The sequence below is a fragment of the Neolamprologus brichardi genome, chromosome 1 (genome assembly GCF_056152115.1).
Source record: "Neolamprologus brichardi isolate AB-2024 chromosome 1, ASM5615211v1, whole genome shotgun sequence".
NCBI lineage: Eukaryota > Metazoa > Chordata > Actinopteri > Cichliformes > Cichlidae > Neolamprologus > Neolamprologus brichardi.
The window spans coordinates 33,793,133-33,811,761 of record NC_142104.1 but is presented as its reverse complement, the minus strand read 5'-3'; the positions used below and the strand labels follow the sequence as shown (position 1 = coordinate 33,811,761).

The following is an 18,629-nucleotide window of genomic DNA, read 5'->3' as shown; positions in this document are numbered from 1 at the left end:
CGACGCTTGTGACCTGCTCATTGGATGTTCTGTCTGTGTGGATTGTCTGAACATCTTACCTCACCAGTGGGATCTTGAACATCTCGATCATCTTGTACCTGAGAAGCAACAGAAAGCAACGATAGTCAGCGTGTACACCGAACCCAATAACACAACTCAGTGTGAATGCCACAAACACAGGTAAACAACAGCCCTCAGCAGGTTGGTACCTCCATAAACATCTGTGCACAGAAGATGGAGAAAATGACACGAGTCACTGAGTGACTACAAGCACATCAACACTGCAACTTAAAGCTGATGCTGTTTGACGTCCAGTGTCAAACTACCAACGCTGTGCTCTGCAGCAATCTGCCAACAATACTCCAGAGGTCTGAGTGAGGCTATGTTGGGACACCTTTCTGCAGGGTGGGAGTGTGGGTGTGTGGGTGTGACTCTCTTACCTCTTCTGCATCTGAACTAGCACAGAAAATGCTTCTCAGTGTGACTCCTGATTCATCTCGTGAGCCTGCAGAGACAGAGACACTAGAGTTGCAACACAGTCAGCAGGTGCAGCTTCGTGAGCTCAGGCAGTGAAGCTGGCTTGTCTTGTATTTTTAATCAGTGGCCACAAAGCAAACATTTAAAGAGTGAGCTAGAAAACCGGTGTGCTTGTTTATACCTATTTAATTCAAACAGTTTCAGGAGCTGCTCGTCACATAAGCAGCAGAGAGAGCAAACCCACACTTCTATTGAATTTCTATTTCCTTTTGTTTCTAGCCACATCAGTCTGGTCTTCTGAAACTCTGCTGTGTGCATGCATTTGCTAGAGGTGGGAATCACCATACATCCCACGATACGATATTATTGCAATTTTTTTTAAATATTTTGCGATATTCAGATTCTGTACATAAAGGTAAACTTTATCAATATTCATTTTCTCTAATATCAAAGTCTCACACTCAGTCTTTCTCTCATTTCAGTTTGATTGTTGACAAACTGAACGGTTTGTATTACAGTCTAGTCCAACTTAACTGAATCAACCATCTGGTACAATTATAGCTATTCTGAACTCTGCAGTTTATGAAAACTATGCAGCCCCTTCAGCAACTGAAGAATTTGAAAGTAAATTAAAACAAAATATAATTTTACATTAAATAAAAAAGTTTTAAACTTAATTAAAATAAAACATGTCTTAAATTAAAATAAGTAAACTGTCATGTTTATTGCTGCCATAAACAAGTTAAACACATTTGGACAGTGAAGGAATGTCAGGATTCTTGCTCAGAAAAAGGATCAACATGCTCTGAAGTCAGAGCACAAAAACCTTTTTGTAACAAAATATCGATTTCTGCTGTCCCTGTATCCATACATTATTAGCAAACAAAGTATCACCATGCTACACAGTATCCATTTTTCCCCACCCCTAGTATTTGCACAGGTAAGTGTAGTTCTTACTGTTGGAAAGCTCAGTGTGTCGCTCCACCACAGGCGGCAGGTTCAGCTCCTCATTAGTGATCTACACACACACAGACTGATTAAACAAAATCACAATCACGTGCACCACTGTGGGCTGATGCAACATAAACAAGAGCACACGAATGACGAGAGAAACCTGCAGGGTTCAGAGCTACACTAAGATTCTCATATCAGTCTGGCCTCAAATGTATGACTCAGTCAGTCCGCCTGCTGACTTTTCTTTCCCTGACAACATTTTCTCTGCGTATACTGAGGATTTTTGAAATGGCCGGGAAAAAAAAAAATCAGGTTTTGCCAAGAAAATATGCTTATCAGACAATATCCAATCAAAAGCAGACAGTATCACAGCAGACGGCTCGACTTCCACATCCATGCCTGACGACGCTCTGCTTAGCCACTCATGTTAAGCAATGCAGTGCAGCAGCTGCAACTAGACATCATCTATAGACATCTATCTTCAACCTGTCTGCCAATTTCAGTTTATTTCCTCTGTAAACACAGAAATGACCTCGTGCATTCATTCAACACTTTGATACACAACACTTGCTCTGAGCAAGCGATGGACCAGATGGGAGTGGGGCGAGAGGAAGAGTGAGGAAAGAAACAATGAAGCGTGAGCAGGTGAATGGGTGAACACAACATGCAGATACGTCTAAAGTTTCAGGTGAAAGAAAATGTTGAATCTGTCACTCATACTAGAGCTCCTTTCACAAAGTGTCCTCAGTGACCTCTCACCTGGACGTGGCCTTCCTCCTGGCCTGTCTGCAGGCTGCTGTTGTTATTGCTGGGTGGGTTTGACTCGGTGGAGAGGATCTTCTTCTCCTCAGCGCCTCGATCTTTGATGCACTGCAGACGTCCGGCACAGCTGAGCTGCTGCGAGAGCAGCGACTGGAGCTGGGCACGCTCAATGGAGCCCAACAGGGTCATTGACTCTGGGAGAGGAGGACAAAAAGGGGCGAAGGAGCAGTTTTTATGTGAGATAAGGGAAGAGTGTGAGAACTTGTTTTAGAAATAAGGAATAAGCTAACTGTGGCGATCCCAACCATGTCCTTGAGGCATGTCCTCTTTCTTAAGGTCACATATATATATTTTAGGCCTGCTTCATTTTCTTTCGTCCTCCACTTGTAAGTTTATTATTTTCTTCTTTACAAACAAATGAAATAAATAAAGGTCACACTGTACACCATGCAGGATACTCCAGGTTTCTGGCTCTGGTAGAAAATACTCTTTTATGTTTGTTAAACTTTGGCATTTTTTCACAGCAAGTAATATGAGAAAAAATTATATGATTTTTGCAACAGGTTGCATGAAGCCAGTTAGAGACTGTGTACATTTTTTTAACAAGGACGGGCGTCAGTGGGAGCTGTGTAAGAGTTTTCAACTAAAACGTTTAACTGTGATCAAAACTGAGCAGAAGCTCCAGTTCTGTCACCTCCATTAGACTCTTTTATTCATGTGCTGAATAATAATGAATCAAGGTTATTCTTCCTAACTGTAATTTGTTGTGTTGGTCAGTAGCATAAAAGGACCAGAGCTGTGGTCTGGAATTAGAACTATGTGCAGAGTTATGAATAAATGAACCCTGTAAAGCCATTAAGTCACAAACTTAAGGTTCAGTAAAATTTGGTAAACCTAGCATTTGAGGTTTTTTTTGGTCCACTCAGTTGTCGCTGTGGTCCGCACATTACCGTCTGTCCAACGAGACAATTTATACTGTCATTTAATTCACACGCTCTGAATCAAATATTAAACTGATGGAGTTTCAGGTTCATATCAAAGGAAACTGCTGAGTATGTTGCAGGTTTTATCATCAAATGCAACATAAATATGAAGTATTAATGATGTTGTTTTGGGGCTATGGCTAATAGCCTGTTAAGCCCAAAGGGCTTTCTGAGGTTCTTCTGAAAATGACATACCCAAAATGAATTTCTCTGCAATTACACTGTGTCAACAATCTTGGTATCAAAATAAAGCTAACACTTCTGAGATTTCGTCAGAGGTATAAATATTATAGGATGTTACTGTGTAAAAGTTACTGAGTTACTACAGAAATATTCAGGCGTTCTGTATTTGTCCATTTTTGGCACACTTTGGTCACCAGTTGAATTTTTTAGGTGTTATAAAGCAGAAATTATTTAATTTCACTTACATGCCTAAAATTGCTTGTTTTTAAATATCATTGAAGAATTACCAACACAGTCACTTAGAGCGGGCCCATTCTCCATGCACCACAGACAGTTTAAATGGTCTCTGGCTCTTAAAACGAATGATGAGCGCCTCAAGCTTTGGCTTCTATTGGCTGACTTGCATGATCGACACCTCTCTTTAATCGTTTGAGCCAATAGAATCACAGTAATGGTGCCACGTTCACGTCACTTCCACTAATCAGAAGTTGCAAGGCCAGACCCCACATGGCCCTAAATTTACAACACACATTTACAGTCACGTGACTTTAACTGGGTCAAAATGGAAGTTGTGAAGGAACTGGCTCTGATGCATCGCGTTAGCTCTCCTGTTACGAGGAGCTACAGCGGCTGTTCATCCTCTTTGCCCCCGGTACCAGGGGCATGGGGGTCAAGAGGATGGCAACTTTACACAGTGGTAGCTTTAGGTACTCCTAGAAAGCCACAGAAAGAGAATGATATTAAAAACACGATTCTAATAAAGTCATGTTAAAAACAGACGTATCTATGTATGTGTTTATTCATGGGGGTAGTGAGTCATTATACGAACATCACAGTGTGGAGCCGTGACTTACCAGCTGATGTGAGCAGGGGTAGAGCCTTTAGTCGACTTTTCATTAGGATGTTTAGCAAGTCTCTGTAGCTGCAGCTGAGTGTGATGTACTGCACGTCGCGCACCATAATGTCCTCCACACGAATGTTGTACACCCTGAAATGAGAACGGAGAGGATTATTCATTTGCTGTAGATAGGAAGGACTCGCGAGAGGAGGAAAAACATGAGCATGCTTTTAGGGAAAATAAATGGCAGCAACAAAGTTCTTGTTTAATTCCATGCAACTGCATTTTAATGGGAGGAGGATCGGGCCCAGCGAGGAGCAGCCAACCGCTGGGCTGACCGGCTTTGACTTGAACATCGAAGAAGACAACTTTATGAAGTTTGGATCATTTCAGTCACCAAATACCTGATCAGATATTAACTTAATATTGTTTATGTACATAGATTTCAAGCATTTCCAAATGTTCTTAATTACCTACGTAACACGTTAGTTTTTTGTTTGTTTGTTTTGGGGGGCAGTTATTATTAGCTTTTAATAATTAAACAGTTAAAATTATTCTTGTTTGATGTTTCCCACTTCTAGTTTTTCAAAAGGCCAAAACCGATTTATCATGCCAGTTGTGTGCTTGTGTTTCTCCAGAGTATACATACTCGTGCTGACCCCAGCCCAGCTCTGGGAGATAGGGAAGCTTCTTTATCTTGATGATGGAGTCATAGATGGAGGGCTGCAGGGACTGGGCCACAAGGTTGGCCAGGACCACCGCTACCAGGGCCGGCAGGAGGTGGGAGATCTGTCCAGTCAACTCAAGCACCATGACCACGGTGGAAAATGAGTGGCTGACTGCTCCGGACAAAGCTGCAGCACCTTTTGTTGGGAAGAGGAACAGCGAGAGAAATTACTGCTTAAATGTTTGTGTGCTACAGTTGTGTCTTCTACTCGTCAAATACATTTCATTGCAATGTTGACCCTGTGCTAACTTGCATATGACAAATAAAACTGAAAGGATTCAGATAGTTAAGAGTGAGGAAAAAAATGTGTTCATGTTTGCAATTTTGTCTTGTTACACAATATTTGGAATTAAATAAAACAAACAAAACACGACATTTTAGGAAATATTAGTGGGTGTTTTTGTTTTTTTGTACTACGTGGACACTTAAGTGGCCCTCCAATGAGACGACGGTGCCAGAAGTGGCCCGCGGCTCATTTGAGTTTGAGACCCCTGCCTGTTTAAGGCCTTCCAAGTTTGTCCCAGCAGGTGAGGGGGCTTGACTGTCTGGTCATTTATATAAGCCAGAAGCTGTCTGAGCGGGAAGGTAGATACAGCTCTGTGGACGAGCAGTATCTGGCAGGTTGACCTTCTTCATTACTACCTCCTGGGCGACCCTTTTATCCTCGGGTCAGATCATGCGCCACTACAGTGTCTCCACTGGAAAGTGTCTGAAACATTCACGAAGCTCCCGAGGTGTGTGCATAGGGTTCTGTGAGCTACAAGGGTCTCCAAAACGTTAAGAATGTTATTTTAGTTACTTTGTACCAAAGAAAGTATTTGTCATTTTAAGTAGTCAGGAGAGAGTCGCTAACTTACCCACCACAGCGTAGCCTCCTGGCACTATGGGATAGATAGCATGACCTGCATGAATGCCTTCTGGGAACCAGAATGCCATGCATTCTCCAACCAGACGCCCCAAGCCGGCCCCTGAAATGTGGAAGGAGATAGAGATTCACTATCAGTATGTGGCTGTTTATCAAAATCAGCAGTTCTTAGACTTGCAAGAATTTTCAAACATGTGCACAGAAAACTGAAATCGCTATGGAGCACCATCAGCCTGACAAAAATCAATCAAGTCAAAATATGAAACTTATCTAAAACAAAAGTATTGAGTTTAAAATCATTATTGAATCAGTCACTACAGTAATCTAAAATAGGGTTGTCAAACATATGGCTCAGGGGCCAAAATGAACCTTGCAAAGACTCCAATGTGGTCCACTGGAGAACTCTGAAAAAATGAAGGAGTTCACAGATTTTAGTCTTGGAAAAGGCCGACTGGGGAACCAAGAACTCAGGCTCTACAGGACTGAAACAGTGAGTTTAGTGTCACCAGGCTGGTGAACAGAAAACCCAGTGATATATTCTGCTGACTCAAAGACCTAAACGTCACCTTGAACATTGTCCAATTCTGAGACAATAATTTCACTTACTTTGTTGTCAGCGTCACAAACACCAAACTCATTGAAATAATCTCAGCTCAAAAACATTCTTGCACCCATTTCTGTTATTCAGGCGGGGCAGCTGACGCCCAGCTGTTGCCAGTGCTTGTCCTGTCTTCCAATGTGAGGGCAGCGGTAACCCAGCCTACTCCTGCACCCGCACCTACTTCAGTCTGCTCCAGTACCCATGCTGGTCCCCAGGGTGAGGCCAGCCAAGACAGCCTATAGCTTGCCCATCAGCTTGAAATGACGAAATGCAATATCCCAGAATCCATTTCAGCCAAAACTCAAACGAGGCAGAGGCGGAGGAGCACAGAGGGGCGGAGTTTGAAATATTTGTCTTTCTGGGTCACAAAATAAACAGAATTAAGATATTTTCATGTGAGAATGTTTCTGTGTAAACTTCAAATATCTGCTCGATTTATCAAGACATCACATATTTGCACAAGTGCTCTGACGTTTTCAGAGATGCCTGTTGAAGGAGTATTGAAGGTCTCTGTTTTGAGGTTGCTTACCACTCTACAGTTTCAGTGCTCCTCGATGGGTAGTTGGCAAATGTTTGTAGGCAAGTCAATTTCTTCTTGACTGTCATTACTGCAAACTACTGTCAACCCCAGCAATCTGCTAGTAACCAAATCATTCACAATGTTTTCTGTAGTAGTGGCGTAAAAACCTCTGTTACCACTTTTGCATAATGACAGCAAGCAGGCAACTTCACACAACCACTAGCTAAACCCTTCAGGAATACTTCTTTTTAGCCTTGTGTTGACCCCTTCAAATGTGCTTCATCTGTTCTTCTTCACAGAAAAACATCTTACCAATGACAAGTACTGGCATGAAGGCTCCATAGGGCACTGGCATGGTGATGGCCAAGGCACACATCCAGAACTAGAAGAAGAAGACATCAACAGAAAGAATAGGGTGACATTTCAGGAGCTGCATGGTTTTATCTGGTGTGTTTCTAGATTCCAGCTCACCACAAGGCAGACCGCAGTCTAACCCAGATGCTATTTTATACAGACCTTCAATGCGCGATTTCTGTTTTACTCTGCTCCAAGTTTTTTAGATTTACTGTAGGGTTATTTTAATTTGCACAGCTCTTTTCTATAGGCTCATTGTAGGCAGTGTGTGCACACAGGAGATGCACAAATTGGTCACATGCACTGTAGCTTGCATAGTAAATTGACTGAGGAAGTTTTCTCTGACCAGACATCCTTAAATTTCAGTTGGATACCCTTGGTGTAAATCACGGGTCGGTTCTGGTAATGAGTAGCATTATCAGAACGTTTCCTCAGAAGTCAACGTGCCATATCAACCATTGCATTAGCAATCATGCTCAACACTTCCACGCTATATAGAATAATTTTATAGAACTATATTTGTTCACAGATGTTGGCAAAGTGCAGATCAGCTGTTTTAAACAAAAAGCAAATTAAAAAAAACACTTTTTATCCAAAACTCTATAACAGCAAAGGAACTGTACAAGAGAAAATACAAATGCTATTTATGGTCTACTCACAACAGTGACAAGGAAAAATACTAAGGCATGTTTGTTAATACATGTTATTGTGGTCTATGGTCTCCCACTCAGAGACACAGGTCTCCAAGTGTCCGGCAGTCAGACGGCTACAGGAGGTGCTGAGAACATTATTTGTGTGATAGAAAGTCTGCTCACACAGATATGTGGAGCCAAACACTGTCAATAAGGCCTGTGCAATGCTCTGAAGACCAGCAGGTGAAAATGCACGAGACAAATCCAGCTGCCCATTCAAGCTGTCTGGTTTAATCAGAAAAGAAAACATTGGTCCAATGTTTGGATGCTGCGCTGAGCAGCTCTTGAACGTTTGAAGTGTTGGAATGTGGAAGTGGCACAACTAATGTAAGCTAATCAGTGATGTGCACCAGTGGCCCGTCCATAGATTATTATTTTTTAATGCACCTTCTCAGATTAATTCTCTGTGTGCCGTGCCATCGTTTAACCCTTTGTATGCCAGCTGTGGCACGCATGCCCAGGGGTGCCGACCCCTTTAGAGTCAAAATGATAGCCTAGCTGGATCATCTTCTTATGTTAAGATGTTTGGAACCATTAACCATAAAAGAATCATTCAAAGTTTCTTATTCAAAGACAAGAATGCAGCTTATACATTTAACATTGACATCAGCTCACGAGCAAGATCGGTGTGACAGAGCCAATATCAGTGTGCACCTGACGCTCCTACACCAGGATAGAAAATCATGTCAGTGTTCTTTAAATGCATGTGTGCTGCTTTCAGACCAACCTAGTATCAGAGCAAAGCGTGTAATACATACAGTGGTCCACTGTTTCCCTTTCACACTTTGCCTCTCCAAAGCATGAAATGGACATGCATGCACTAGCTGCAGTCGCAGTAAGCTGCAGCACCAGCAGAGGGAGATATTTTCTTTCCAGCAAATAAAATTATCATGGGAAAGCTTTTAAAAAGACATTAATAACACATTCACATGTACATAAATGTGGACCTCTGGATTAAAAAGGGGGGACAGCACCCCGTGTATGTATAATAAATCCTGTCAGGAACTGTGTATGAATTTAACATACTTTACATATTTTGACAAATTCATTTTATACATTATGAAAACTTGCAGACTGACACATTTACTAGCATAAATCAAACCTACAGCTTTGTACGTATATTTTCACCTTACTCTCATTATGGTGAAAAGGGCCAGTGTGCCGAAGACGGTGACTTGTGGGTGCATCCAGACTCGTGCGTTTCCAATGTAGTCAAACTCTTCAGCGACGCCGTCTTTAGTCCATGTGCGGTTGTCCAGTAATGTCACCAACGCCTCATTCTGTGTCAGCTGGAAAAATTGGAAAATTAAACAAAGAAAAAAAATACAATTACTACGACTGTGACTCTTTCACAGATAATAGAAACAGAAACACATGACAGATAGTTGGTGTCCATGTAGAGGAATGCCCAGACCTCTACATCGGAGAGACCAAACAGCCACTTCACAAGCGCATGGCACAACACAGAAGAGCCACCTCCACAGGACAAGACTCAGCTGTCCATCTGCATCTAAAGGTCAAAGGTCACTCTTTGAGGATGCCAATGTTCACATTTTGGACAGAGAGGACAGATGGTTTGAAAGAGGAGTGAAAGAAGCATCTATGTCCACTGTGAGCGACCATCTTTGAACAGAGGGCGGGGCTTATGACATCAACTGTCTGCCATCTATAATCCAGTTTTGAGTTCCCTCCCCAGACGCCTTAACGCCCACTCACATCCTGGGCCATCTGACCTCAGGAAATCACATGATAAGGTGGGGCCAGGTTTCACAATGACCTGAAACTCTGGCTGATTGGGACCCACACCCAGTTTCACACCTTGGCTCAGGCGATTAGAGGATCATCAGGGGGTCCTTTTGTCCCTCTGTGGGGGGAAACTCCCACTAGGTTTAAATCTGGGACTCTCCACCATTTGACCTTAGAACTGAAGAAGCTTCTGATGAAGGTGAAACGTCTTCAAGCAACTTAAAGAAGTCCAGACGCTTTTCTTTGCAAGCTCCTTTGACTACGATGACCTGATGACTGAGAACCTTCACAGACCTATTTCATTCAAAATCCAGTGTTTGGCTTGAAACCCTAGAAGATAATTTCTAATGGTTTCAATATTATCCTTTTATTTAACATTAGCATTTCCATGATGTGTAATCCACAGAAAAATGGCAATTTTTCATTTTTTGAGTTAGTTGATGATGTATTTTATTATACAATGAATGACTTCAATTTAACAAGAACGGGCTGAATTTTAAGTCTTATTGATATATCAGTAATTAAATGATTTAAGATGGATAAAGACTGTTTTCAAACCATACAACATGTATGATATGTAAATCATCTTTAGATACATTTCAAAATTAGCTTAATTAGAATAAAGAGAAAAAACCCTGCATATTTTTAAAAAAATTCTTTGTTGTCTACTGTAATAACTGTAGAGTGATGAGTATATGTAATAAAAATAATATATGGTTCATGGGCTTTGTGAACCTACCTCTCCAGCCATAAATTGTCCAAAACCAGAAGGAAACAATAGTGACGAAATGAGGAAAGAGACCATCACTGGATACACAAGACATCTAAGAACATAGATATATAACAGAAAGAACCAGTAAACAATAAAATGCTTTAAAACAATAACATAAAACAATAAACAAGGAATAATGCATGTCTAACAGTTACTGAGAAAACCATAGTTATTTACGCATCGATGAAAAAGCAACGTAAAGCCAATCACTATATTATATTTATTTTTATAGGTACATTTTTTCCTTTATTTACTCAAGTTTGTTTAACTTAAAATAATACACTTACAGGCCACCTTGCTGGGTATACCTATGAAAATTATTTTCAAGGCAAATCTCAAATTATCCAATCACATGTCAGCAGCTCAATGTATTTATTAGAGGTGGGAATCACCATACATCCCACGATACGATATTATTGCAATTTTTAAAAATATTTTGCGATATTCAGATTCTGTACATAAAGGTAAACTTTATCAATATTCATTTTCTCTAATATCAAAGTCTCACACTCAGTCTTTCTCTCATTTCAGTTTGATTGTTGACAAACTGAACGGTTTGTATTACAGTCTAGTCCAACTTAACTGAATCAACCATCTGGTACAATTATAGCTATTCTGAACTATGCAGTTTATGAAAACTATGCAGCCCCTTCAGCAACTGAAGAATTTGAAAGTAAATTAAAACAAAATATAATTTTACATTAAATAAAAAAGTTTTAAACTTAATTAAAATAAAACATGTCTTAAATTAAAATAAGTAAACTGTCATGTTTATTAAACACATTTGGACAGTGAAGGAATGTCAGGATTCTTGCTCAGAAAAAGGATCAACATGCTCTGAAGTCAGAGCACAAAAACCTTTTTGTAACAAAATATTGATTTCTGCTGTCCCTGTATCCATACATTATTAGCAAACAAAATATCACCATGCTACACAGTATCCATTTTTTCCCCCACCCCTACTATTTATGCATGTGGAGTTTAGAGCTTTACCATATCATTCTGTCAACCTATGACAGTCATTTATTCCTTTTAAATGAATATAAGAAACTGGAATTTTGTGCACAGGTTTGAATGTGTTTGGGGTTTTCTCTAATACACATAGGATCGAAAGTATGCAGAGACACTAATATACATATGCCCCTATTAATATTTGGTTGAATGTGTTTTAACAGTTGAACTTCGACTGGACTCTTGGTAGCTTAACTGAAATCTATAGCTTGACCACATGGACAAGCCAAACGCCTTTTGGAGAAAAGTATTAATTTCTGATGACCAAACATCGAGCTGGCTGGCTATAATGACAAGCGGTATGTTTGAAGGAGTTAATGTGAACTGCACCAACTGTCAAACATGCCCTGGGTCTGTTTTGTACGGAGCCCCTCTGATGACATGGTCCAAAAAATAAATAAATTGTGCCCACAAAATACTACTTCGTGCCCTCGAAATAGTATAACGTGCCCACGAAATACTTATTTGTGGCCACGCAATACTATTTCGAGGGCACGAAGTAGTATTATAGGTATTTAGTAGTAGTATTATAGGTATAACGTGCGCATGAAATGCTAATTTGTGGGCACGAATTGGGTATAACGTGGCAACGAATTATGCATTTGTGGCAACGAAATAGATAACGTGCGCACATCATATTTATACAATTCCTGGACAGCTGCGTAGAGACATAAGCATAAGAGTAGGCTAAACCTGTACACCGTGGACAGAGACGGTATGATTGAGTTTTATTTTGGGCTGGGGATGAGCTACAAATGCATTTTGAAAAGCCTGCAATGCAAGGAACCATTATTACGGAGAGACGTTAAAACAGGATATTGCGAGCCCAGTTGCTTTACAGACGTAAGTACGACCTGGACGCCGGAATAGATTTTATTGTCAACCAACTGCAAGGGCCTGGGAAGGATCACGGTTATCAGTCAAGTGTTTCGTGGGCACAAATAAGTATTTTGTGGGCACAATATATTTATTTTTTGGACCATGTCATCAGAGGGGCTCTGTAGTTTTGCTGCCAGTGGTACTGGTACATTATACAAAGTCAGTGGAATAATGAAGGAGGAGGACTACCTCCATATTCTTGAACTTCTTGAAATCAATAGCCAGATGTATGAAACCTGGATATAGCCCGGTGAACACACATCAACACTAGTTTTGGAATGGGTAAAGTGGGCTAACATTAGGAGGCTTCAGGAAATGCTTTCCTAAAGTCTCAACCTGTCTGACTGTGCTGTGCAGGCTTCTAGAGTTACGTGGTTAAATTAAGAGTAAATTATAAGTGAAACTATAAAATGCATTTTCTGATAAAATGGAAGTGTGGATGCTGATAGCTGAATGTTTTAAGCTGAAAGAAAATAATTGCTGAATGTTAAGTTAAAAATGTTAAATGAGCTGGAAAATACAGAATTTTTCACCTGAAAACAAAAGTGCAGAACTGTTGAAAGCTGACATTTACACAGAGGAAGTTGAAAAGTACAGGGTGGGCAATTTATATGGATACAGCGTAATAACATGGGAATGGTTGGTGATATTAAAGTCCTGTTTGTGGCACATTAGTATATGTGAGGGGCAAACTCTTCAAGATGGGTGGTGACCATGGTGGCCATTTAGAAGTCGGCCTGAGAGTGGCATTAGTCGAACATCCCTTCGGCGGATATTAGCTACTCACAAATGGCGCCCTTACAAACTCCAGCTACTGCAGCATCTCAACGAGGATGACCCAGATCAGCACAGAATCTGCAGAATGGGCAAAACAAAAACTGGAACAGGACCCTCAGTTCACGCAGAAGATTTTGTTCAGTGATGAGTCAAACTTTTATGTGAATGGTGTTAACAAACAAAGCCACCGCTATTGGTCTGACACTAACGCACATTGGATGGATCCCTCCAAGACTGAGGAACAACAAAAGTGATGGTTTGGTGTGGTATATGGGGTACAAGATAGTGGGTCCATTCTTCATCAATGGAAACCTCAAGGCCACTGGATATTTGAAATTGCTACATGATGATGTGTTTCCCTCTTTATGCACTGAAGCTGGCACGTTCCCTGAGTTTTTCCAGCAAGATGGTGCACCACCACATTATGGGTGCCAGGTCCGAGCATTCCTAGATGAACAGTTTCCTGGAAAGTGGATTGGTCGTCGTGGGCCAGTTGAATGGCCCCCAAGGTCTCCTGATCTGACCCCCTTAGACTTTTATCTTTGGGGTCATCTGAAGGCAATTGTCTATGGTGTGAAGATACGAGATGTGCAGCACCTGAAACTACGGATACTGGATGCCTGTGCTGGCATTTCTCCTGCGGTGTTGCCATCAGTGTGTGAAGAGTGGGAGAAGAGGGTTGCATTGACAATCCAACACAATGGGCAACACATTGAACACATTTTATAAGTGGTCAGAAACTTGTAAATAACTCATGAAAGAATAAAGTTACGTTGAAACCAAGCACATCATTGTTTTTCTTGTGACATTACCAATAAGTCTGATGTGTCACATGGCCCTAAAACAAAAGTTGTATCCAAGATGGCCGACTTCTAAATGGCCACCATGGTCACCACCCATCTTGAGGAGTTTGCCCCCTCACATATACTAATGTGCCACAAACAGGACTTTAATATCACCAACCATTCCCATGTTATTACGGTGTATCCATATACATGGCCCACCCTGTAGTTGAATATGTTGAAAATATACATTTGAAAAAGTTGAGTAATGACAAAAGAAAATTTAGAGTCAAAAAACATCTAAATGAATACTGAATTTATTTATTTATTTTAATTCCTTGAAAATTTTAACTGGAAGGGTCTGAGTGTTTCAGAAACTGCTGACGTAATAGAACTAAACACACAAACATCTGTGGGGTTCAAAGAGAATGGTATGAAAGAGAGAAAGGTCTACAGAAAAACATGTCTGAATGCACAACATGTTGACTGCAGACTGAAGCAGATGGGCTGCATCAGTTTTCCTGACAAGTTAACATGCTTGTCATAAATTTGAACAATGCTTTGCATTCACTGCCTCGTATTAAAAAAATCCCAACTTACTTTTTCATGAGGAATGTATTGAAGAGCTTCTGTTTCTTGATGTACAGGGCAATCCGTCGGTTTAGGTAGACAAACAAAGCCCCACCAAAACCACTGATAATACTGCAGAAAAAGAGAAAGAAGTTCATGCCTTGAAGACATTAAGAAATATGATTTTTATATTGAGGGACTAAATCTTGTTCTGCGGTTTTGCAGAACCTCTGCCCATCTTCACATCAGAGAAACTGCCTGGATGAGATCTTTTAATTCTTAATCTAAACTAATCACTTGTTTTTCCAACCACGAGAATTGAGAATTATAGCTGCTATCAACTTCAACATAAGCTACTGCTTAGCTACTCCATAACCAATGGCTAAACAACACACCAATAAACACGTCAAATGCCATTCTGAGTTGTTTGTTCTATTAGTTTAACCATTACACTGTCCAAACCATGAATCAGAACATGGGATACAAAACACACAAATGCACAGACTGCACAAACATACCAAACTACAAACCAACAGAATGCTGCACCAACTATCACACCAAATTGCGACATCAACCCACAGAATCAAACTGCAGTCAACAGAAGGTTTCACCCCATGCTCGCCCTCTCCTTTTCCTCATCAAACACCAGGTGAGGTGAACAGGTGAGTGCACCCACATGTACTGCCTAATACCCACCCATGAGTCATGCCTCACAACAGTTTACCAGAGATGGGCAGTAACGCGATTACTTTTTTCAAGTAACGAGTAAAGTAAGGGATTACTATTGCAAAAAAGGTAATTAGATTACCTTTACTTTCCCGTAGGAACGCTGCGTTACTGCGTTACTAAAACCGTGATTTTTTGCCAGAATGTCTCATGACAGTGACGTAAGCGAGTGCGACGTTCGTGACAACAGCTGTGTGCAGATCAACAATGGATCATATATCGAGTGCAGAGAGAGTATGAGCGTGCAGCGTTTAAAGCGTGGAAGTACTGACCTTACTTTGAGTTTGATTCCATAAAAAGTGACAAAAACATTAGTGTCCGTTGTGCGTGGGAAGAAAACTTCTTTTTACAGCGAAAAAACCCCTAAACTTCCAAACAAGCACCGAGTAGCTACGACGTAATGGGAAACTCACAGAGAAACTCGCGGATTCTTCCACTGACCGCTGCACACCTGCACCAGGGTAACCCTCCGCCTACCCCACTCCTGCTTTACAGGTGAAAATAGAGCAACAGGACCGCTAGTCTTTGACTTTATTTATTTTCTGCTGTGTTTTACTTGCATCTATTTGAAAGACTGAGTGTAAACACAAAAATATTTTATTTTATGTGCTGGAATGTGCAGAAAATAGGTTTAAATGTTAAACTAATTTCTTCCAGTCAGAGAATGTTGCAGATAATTAAATTTTTGCTTGATGCATAAAGTTAAAAGATTAAAACTAATAAAACAAGTTTTAAAAAGAGACTTTTCCATTGGATTACATTTTGTATGATGATTATGCAGAAAAAGTAGAATTGGGCTGAAAGATCTATCACTTTATCACCTATTCAGGTTGTAAATCGTGTTTTTAAAAAGCAACTAAGTAACTAAGTAATTAATTACTTTTGAAAATAAGTAATCAGTAAAGTAACGGGATTACTTTTTTGGGGAAGTAATCAGTAATTAGCTACTGATTACATTTTTCAAGTAACTTGACCAACACTGCAGTTTACCCATACAGGGACACCCAAAAACCAACCACCCAAAAAAGAAAAGTGTTTCATGAAATATTAACATATATACATATAACATTTGATATCTTTCAATGTTATATTGTGAATAAAATATTGATTGTATTTCATTTTCATGTGTATTTTACACAATTCACAATTTGAAAAGTGTCTATTAGAAAATGTAAGTTTTTAAAATTCAGTTTATATGTTTTTGGAAAAACTAATACATTGTGTGATTTTTTTTTCTTCATATGGGTTCAAATTCAGGTCATAAATATTTTGTACCTGTAAATCAGACTGTGCACTTGTGAACTGAAAATGTAAAACAAACAAGTTTTATCTTTTTGCATAACACTTCAAGTTTTTTGCACTAGTTCCTGACTTGACTGTGTTTGGCTGTCAGAGGGGAGCCTGACTGAGCTTCAGACAGCAACAGGTAAGCATTACTGTATGGTTTGGGAATCAACTGATTTTTTGTAACCGGTTAAAACTGTTATAAATAAATATTAACCACATTGAAATCCATGTTAAAATGTAAAACAATAATGGTTAAAGTATTTAGAAAGAATTTGTAATTATTGCCAAAGGAGTACAATGTGTTTAATATATTTAAAAGTGCATTTGCTTTATGTGTGGTTCATTTTTAATTTAGTAAGGTTGTTATCGTGTTTTATTGTGAAGAACTGTGTAATAGGAAGCGAGTATGTTTGTGATGGAAGCAGGACTGAGAGAAGTTGTGACAGAACAAGAAGTTTGCGAGTGTATATATAACCTTGACTATCTGATTGACCGTCTTTGTCGATGTGCACATTTGTAAACTGGCTGTAAGAAGCTGGGGATGTTTCTGTGAATCCACCACGCAGCTGCACACTTTCTTCCTTCCTTTTTATTTCCTGCCCCGTTTGTTTCTTTAGCTGTCAGAATATTTGTGTGAAGGCCAAGAAAGATACCAAGTGGATCATCACAGCCTTGCTGTATTGGTCCATTTGATCGACATTTGTTATTATTATTTTATTTTATTAAGTTATTACAGACGGGACAGACATGACCGGGGAACAGACATGACCGGGGAACAGGACAGGGAGAGAGAAAGAGAGGGAGGCTAAGGAGAAAACAGAGGGGAAGAGGGACAGTGAGAGAGGACACTTTAAAAAAATCACCGGTTGAGAGAAAAAAAATGAAAAAAGAGAAACAAGCAAAAAGAGAGCAACATATTAAACACAACACTACTGCAACCCACTTAGCACTTAACTTAGCTAAGCGTAGATAACAGTAAATACTGAATTTTCAATGTTTTTTGTGCAGCAGTCAAGACGGACAGCGCACAATGTGCCGTGAGGTAGCAGCCAAGAAAGATGTAGTTTGTGTCTGCATCAGCGCGCTTGTATTCAAAAGGTTTCTCCATGTAATGATCTGCTAGAGGGTGTGGGGAGCCATAGCCCCGCCCCCAGGGCATGAAACAGGCATGGAGGAGATCCAGGCCCAGACATCCAGAGGCCCCAGAGTGTGGGAGCCCAAGGAGGAGCTGAGGAGGGACATCTGTGCCACCCTCCTGGGAAGAGCTGAGGAGAGCCCCAGATGAGGGGTCACCCAGCAGCCACAGAGCAGAAGCCAGGGGGGGCTGCAGTGGCCTGCCCGCGGGATCCACCGGCAGCCAGCTGTGCCAGAGTGGACTGAGCCCCCCACCCCCGGTTGGAGCCTGACCGAGCCACGGGCGCCAGGCCGGGAGTGTGCCCCCATACCTTGGAGAGTCTGAGGTGTTGCCAGAGGGGCGGAGTCTAAGACCCGACCTGACATGCATTCCCACCCTCATGCACACATGTACAAACACTCAGCACTCACCCAACGTGAAGACAAATGGACACTGTACACACAATCACACTCCCCAAACATACTCTATACAAGCTACCCTCGCCCTCGAAGGGGAATCTGCACCTAGACCCAGGAGATGTTGCCCTTTTGTCACCAGAGTTTCTGGTGCGAGAGAAGAGTAACTGACTGGAGAGACGCCAAGAGAGACTGAAGAGGAGTGATAGTGATCCCCTGCTTTCACTGTGGATTCCCTGGAGCCCTAATCCCTGCACGCCTGTACAGCACTTAGTCACTGTCACACACTTCACCTGGTGTTTGTGGATAAAACCCTCTGTTCTTCCTTTGCAGTAGTCCTGCGTTTGAGTCCCCCAATGACCGTAACACCTTTTCCCTGCGGTGGAGACATTGGACATGGCAAGTAGCCCCTCCCTGTATGCTGATCACTTCACAACACATAACTGTTTCCCTACAGAAAACATGTGACTACAGAGCCTATGCATGCAGAAATATTAAACGTCTGAAATTAGTCTCAGTTTTGAGTTGAAAAGATGTCCACAGGAACCACATTTGGACTATAAATAGCCCGTATACTGAGGTCACACTAAAAG

The 18,629-nt window shown here is 40.9% G+C and overlaps 1 protein-coding gene across 1 annotated transcript in view; it reads right to left on the bottom strand.

Moving 5' to 3' along the window:
• LOC102782984 (chloride channel protein 2-like) overlaps nt 1–18,629 on the bottom strand; it is a 44,798-nt gene that overhangs the window by 7,174 nt on the left and 18,995 nt on the right. Inside the window, exons 10-20 of the mRNA XM_087841138.1 lie at nt 14,524–14,625; nt 10,442–10,526; nt 9,090–9,245; nt 7,223–7,292; nt 5,782–5,892; nt 4,847–5,060; nt 4,214–4,347; nt 2,191–2,387; nt 1,435–1,495; nt 441–505; nt 60–98 (exon numbers count right to left, since the gene is read on the bottom strand). Coding sequence (XP_087697264.1) covers nt 60–98; nt 441–505; nt 1,435–1,495; nt 2,191–2,387; nt 4,214–4,347; nt 4,847–5,060; nt 5,782–5,892; nt 7,223–7,292; nt 9,090–9,245; nt 10,442–10,526; nt 14,524–14,625 — 1,234 coding nt within the window. The remainder of the gene's footprint in view (nt 1–59; nt 99–440; nt 506–1,434; nt 1,496–2,190; nt 2,388–4,213; nt 4,348–4,846; nt 5,061–5,781; nt 5,893–7,222; nt 7,293–9,089; nt 9,246–10,441; nt 10,527–14,523; nt 14,626–18,629) is intronic.